The following is a 5,711-nucleotide window of genomic DNA, read 5'->3' as shown; positions in this document are numbered from 1 at the left end:
CACCTTGTGAACTGTAACAGCCCGCTTAAAGAATTACTGAAGACCCTATTTTATGTAGACAACATGCAGGGTACCACCTCAGATGAAAGGCTGTTGATGGATATTTACCGAGAGTCTAATCAGGAGATGCTCTCAGCTAACATACCATTGAGAGAATGGGTGACAAACAATCCAACGTTGCGGGGCATGGTGGAACGAGACTATACTGGCTACTCAGTGCCTGAGGCAACATCGGTGTTGGGACTGGAGTGGGAAATCAAGGAAGACAGACTTAGGCTAAAGATGAAGCCTGAGGAGAAAGGGAAGCTGACCAGGAGGTCTTTGCTGAGCAAAGTGCAGACTGCCTTCGATCCTTTGGGTTTGTTGACACCCATCACCATTCGAGGGAGGATGCTAGTACAACAGACCTGGGAGCTGAACCTAGGTTGGGACGACCCACTGCCAGAAACAGTCTGCCAGGAGTGGGATCTGGTTAACAAAGACCTAGCGGAATTGCACGAGTTCACATTCCCCAGGTTCATCGGGTGCACCGGGCGGGATTATGACTTGCACGTCTTCTGTGATGCCTCCTCCAGGGCCTATGGGGCAGTAGCGTATTTGGTGGCCGGGGACCAAGTCAATCTGGTCACCAGTCGTGCGCGGGTGACACCCCTGAAGGATTGCTCGATCCCAAAGCTAGAGCTCACGGCGATGTTGCTGGGAGCAAGACTGGGTAAGTACGTAGAGGAGGTGTTAAGTAATCTGAGGGTGACACACACCTATGTATGGACAGACTCGGAGGTGGCCTTACAGTGGGTCCAGAATGACAGGTCTAAGCTCCCCTATGTCAGGAATCGGGTAAAGGAGATACGGGAACTACAGTCAACGTCAACAATTCTGTATGTGCCTACAGATCAAAACCCAGCCGACCTGATAAGCCGAGGGGTGACACACAGAAAGTTGAGTAAAAGCGAGCTTTGGTTCAAAGGCCCAGAATGGTTACCGGCAAGGGATTGCTGGCCGGAGCAGAAATTCGTGGAGACAATCAGCAGCATAGTACATTTTGCGGGGGAACACGACACTGAATTATTTGACCCCAGGCGCTACTCCTCGTGGAGAAAACTTATAGGAGTCACAGAAATGGTATTTCGATTCGTGAGGAAGCTGCATGACAAGGTAAGCCAGGGTCGACAGTTGTCTCTAGTGGGTCCCAGAGAATATTGGATAAGGCAGTACCAAAGGGGGAGGTTTCCAGGAGTGCTGGAAGTACTTGCGACCCGGCAGCAGGTTATGGCGTCAGGACGCGTGTCCAACGATGACGACTCAGGGAACAGCAAATTGGTTCACTCATTGGGATTGTTCCTAGATCATGCGGGGCTAATAAGATGCAGGGGAAGAATACAAAACTCTGAGCTCAGCTATGGGGCCAAACATCCCGTGCTGCTGGGAAAGGAGGGATGGGCGACAGAGCTATTGATACAAGATGCCCATCAGAGGACCTTACATGGGGGGTTTGGAGATACCCTCACCTGCCTACGTCAGAATTACTGGGTACTGAAGGGTCGAGCTGCCGTCAAAAGGGTGCTAAAGAGTTGCACGGTCTGCCGGCGGTACGATGGGAGGACCCTACCCTACCCAGGTCCACCACCGCTGCCTCAGGAGCGGGTACATAGTGACAGGCCCTTTGAGACTGTAGGAATAGACTATACGGGGGCTATCACATTGAAGAACCCAGGAGACGTTAAGGAGGGCCCTCAGAAAGTATATGTCTGCCTGTTTACTTGTGCTACTACTCGAGCGGTGCATTTGGAGTTGGCAGAAGATATGACAACAGAGACTTTCGTGAAGTTGTTCAGGAGGTTTACTGCCAGATTCTCGTGCCCGCGATTGATTATCTCGGACAATGGCACAAGCTTTAGGGCGGCCGATAAAGTTTTCAGGAATCTTAGGGACAACGGAGAAGTACGAGAACACCTGAAGAGAATAGAGTGCGAGTGGAGGTTCATAGCTCCCAGGGCACCCTGGCAAGGGGGATTCTATGAACGCATGGTGGGCACAGTCAAAAGGTGCATTCGGAAGGTCTTGCACGGCAGGAGGGTGAGCTGTGATGAACTGAGGACAGTGTTAGTTGAGATAGAGGCAAGAGTTAATAACAGGCCTCTGACCTACGTACAAAATGGGATTGACGAGCAAGAAGCTCTCACCCCCAATCACATGCTGTTTGGAAGAAGGATTGAGCCCTTCCCCGCAATTTTTAGTCAGTCTTCCAAGGAGCTGGATTATTATGGGCCAGATGGTCCCCCCATCAATGAAGAACTGCACAGGAGTCACAACAGACTGGTGAACATCCTGGACAAATGGAACCAGGTGTGGCGCAGGGATTACTTGACAACCTTGCGGGAACATTTCTATGGTGCCGACCCCGAGGCGAATAAGATGATGCTAAGTGAAGGGGACCTGGTGCTGGTAGAATCCGAGGCGCCGAGGGCATACTGGCCTCTTGGCCTGGTAGTGTCAACCCACCCAGACAAGGCTGGGCGGTTGAGAATGGTGAAAGTGAGAATGAACGGTGTCGAGACTATAAGACCCATCAACAGGCTTTTGCCTCTCGAGGTCCACACGGTGGGACCGGGACATGAGAAATCAGACCAGAGGTTGAGTGAGCTGAGCGGCCGGACGACCCGTCGAACGGCGCTCGAGTCCAGGGCCCACTGGGGGGGGCCTGCGGGAGGCAGACTTGATCTAGACTTAGCGCCTACCTTCGCCGGCGGGAGGATGTGGAAATTTATTTGGTCCAAATAGTTCCACAGCTCAGATCCAGCATGAGCGTATGGCCGTCTGAGCCGAGCGGCCCCTTAAACCCTCCCAAACAAGGCATTCTCTGGTTGGCGGTTGTTGGTAAGCTTATTTAATTTATAGATTTACTCTTCAGGGAAGGAGTAGGTAGTAATACTGGTAGTACACTCATATTAGGTTTACTAAGGCATCTGTAGATAATGATAGAGTAGACCTAAGACCTTAACATAGGTAGTAATAGGCCGATAATGTAGGCAAACACTAGGATAAGTTAGCTAGGGAGAACTGGCAGCCCTAGCTTGATTGGCGGGGCGCAGGTCACAAAGACAGAATAGCGTCCTTCTTACGATAGACTTCGACTGGACAAGACGTGCCGTGAACATCAGGCGGCGCCCCCACGTGTCTTCACATCTGAGACCTGGGGAAATCTGGTAGAGACACCTCGATGTACCGTAGATGATCTCCTCCATCAGCCCATACAGTAAGACGAGATATTCACCTTTTCCAGTAGGATCTGGCCAGTGACTTAGGAGATTGTGGATTGAGTTAACTGAGGGCTCGGCGTGCTACAGAGAGAGTATGCCCAGTAAGTACCAGCGTCTCAGAGTCGTCTGAAGCTAGCGTCTGAGTCTGCATAGTTATACTAGGGGATACATACCCTCTTGGATATAGGAATTTCTGAGGTGCAGGCAGGACACTAATAACGATTGAATATTGCAGGAATTAATGCTCCCGGTTGCACGTGGTTCCCAAGGGGAAGTCCAAGGGGGCTAAAGCTAGGCTTAGGAAGTTGAAGATCAGGATATATGCTGCAACACCAAGTAAGTTAGTCCTTTATACGTGCATGCAGGCGAGGTTTCTTGCAATACCAATCATTTGTGAAAATCTGTCCTATAAGCCACTTGTGAGGCTGAGGTACCCACCTCAGAGCTCGGTGTCAACAGAGTTTGCCAGGGTAGGCGACTCACTTGGAGGCAGCCCACACAAATTTTCACAACACAGGTTATGGTTTTATATCCTGGACAACGGCGTACGTGTCGCATTTGTGGAGATTATGACCACATAGCAGCGGCATGCGAAAAGAACAGACACGTGACCAAACCCCTGCAAGAAGAGGTATCCCCAGTCACACTTGATGTAGGTGAGCATCGATCATCAGTGGAAGGGCGTGGTCGTTTGTGGAGTGAGATGGCGGAACAGGCTTTTCGAAATGAGAGTGAGTCCTCCCCTCTGCTCCCTGCACCTGAGTCGTTGCCAATAACATCTGCTGGATTGGTACCCCGAAATGATGTGTTAAGTTTTAAAGACCTTGTCACCACCTGTGGTGGAAGCTCCGTCAACGAAAGACGTAGCTGGAGACTTTTTGAGTCCAGATTGTCAACATTATGAGAATCAGCGGAATGACGACGAGAATGAGACATCGGGGGACTTCATACCTCATTGTAAAGTGGATGTTGAGGTACACCATGAGGCTTCCTCAGACCTTGACATGGAGGATAAGAACATTACTAGGAAACGAGCAGCTACGTCAGATTCAGATGACGTACTGACGGCGGCACAGAGGACTGGGAAGAAAACTGAGAGGATGGGTGAGGGAAGGGATGGAGAGGGGGGGGGTCATGAGGGACGCCATCGCAAGAAGGAAGGCGAATGGGAAGGTACTGTAAAGAAAACCCATAGAAATAACAATTCAAGTGGTGAAAAACGAGAGGAGAAGAGGTAAGGGTGGAAAATATAACAGGCCTTAGGTGTATGACTGCTAATGTTAACGGTTTATGTACTAGACTAAAGAGATTGGTTAAACAGTTTTCTTAGCAAACATAGAGTTGATGTTATGTTCCTTCAAGAGGGAGAAGTGTTGGAGGTTGCAGGTTATAAAGTACTGACACTGCCGACTCTCCATTTGAAAGGTGGTGTGGGATTTTAATAAAAGAGATGAGCCCATTTGTATTGCAGAGATGTGAGGGGGGTGGGGAGAGGGTGTTGAGAGTGGATGGGACTTGGATGGGAAAGCGTGTATCTTTGGTAAGTGTGTACGCCCCTGTGGAGAATAGCACGAAGGTTGGAAAGGATTTTGTGTGTGAGGACCTTGTTTATTTTTTGCGTGCACTTCTGGAAGTGGCGATAGTGGGGGGTGACTGGAACTGTGTCATAAGGGCGGCTGACGTCGAATCCACAGGGGCTGGGCATATGTCTGCACCTCTCAGAGATTTGTTGAGGGATGTTAAGTTACGTGATGTATTTGGGGGAGGGGTGTGGGAAACAGAACATACTTTTATCAGAAGGGGATATGCTGCAAGGTTAGACAGTGTATATTTCTCAAGGAGTAGTTGCAAAGTCTTTTAATATGGTTGAGACGGTTTTGTCAGATCATAGGGCAGTAGTAGTGGAGGTAGGGTGGGAGGGAATGGCGGAAATTTATCGGACTTATTGGAAATTAAATATTAGTGTGTTAAGTGATGAGGAAGGTTTAGAGGGTTTTTCTATGCTATGGAAAGAGCTTTCAAGGGAAGCTCAGGAGGTAGAAGACATTGTAACATGGTGGGACTCGGTAGCAAAAGAAAGGATAAATAACAAAAAGGCACAATACCATGACTGGAACAATACACAAATAACCCGCACATAAAAGAGAGAAGCTTACGACGACGTTTCGGTCCGACTTGGACCATTGACAAAGTCACACTGGATAAAGGATAAATATTAGTGTAAAGGATAAAATCCTTTTACGTGAGGGAGGGTAAACGTATAAACACTCTAAAATATGGGCTAGTGAATTATTTAGAGGATCGATTAAGAGGTTGTTATTGGCAGGGAATGGTTGGTGGTGTTTACCCCATGGACGAGATTGTAGACATAAAAGAGAGCTTGTGAACGTTGCGTAATGAGCGGTTTCAAGCGGTGCAGGTGCAAGCAGGATTAGAAGAAGTTTTGTGGGG

General features: G+C 49.1%; 1 protein-coding gene across 1 annotated transcript; it reads left to right on the top strand.

Annotated features, from left to right (window-relative positions):
- The first annotated feature begins 702 nt into the window (after positions 1 to 702).
- Positions 703 to 3,781, top strand: LOC138855334 (uncharacterized). Its single transcript, XM_070104244.1, has 2 exons — positions 703 to 3,361; positions 3,496 to 3,781. Exon 1 carries the CDS (start codon positions 1,120 to 1,122, stop codon positions 2,779 to 2,781), a length of 1,662 nt encoding a protein of 553 aa, XP_069960345.1. The 5' UTR covers positions 703 to 1,119; the 3' UTR covers positions 2,782 to 3,361; positions 3,496 to 3,781.
- The last annotated feature ends 1,930 nt before the right edge of the window (positions 3,782 to 5,711 follow it).

This window comes from Cherax quadricarinatus, chromosome 90, assembly GCF_038502225.1.
Source record: "Cherax quadricarinatus isolate ZL_2023a chromosome 90, ASM3850222v1, whole genome shotgun sequence".
Lineage (NCBI taxonomy): Eukaryota > Metazoa > Arthropoda > Malacostraca > Decapoda > Parastacidae > Cherax > Cherax quadricarinatus.
The sequence above is the reverse complement of the archived record's forward strand: the minus strand, read 5'-3'. Positions and strand labels throughout refer to the sequence as shown.

Coding starts and splice junctions, on each gene's coding strand:
- LOC138855334 (XM_070104244.1), top strand. CDS start 1,120: ATGGTATTTCGATTCGTGAGGAAGCTGCATGACAAGGTAAGCCAGGGT.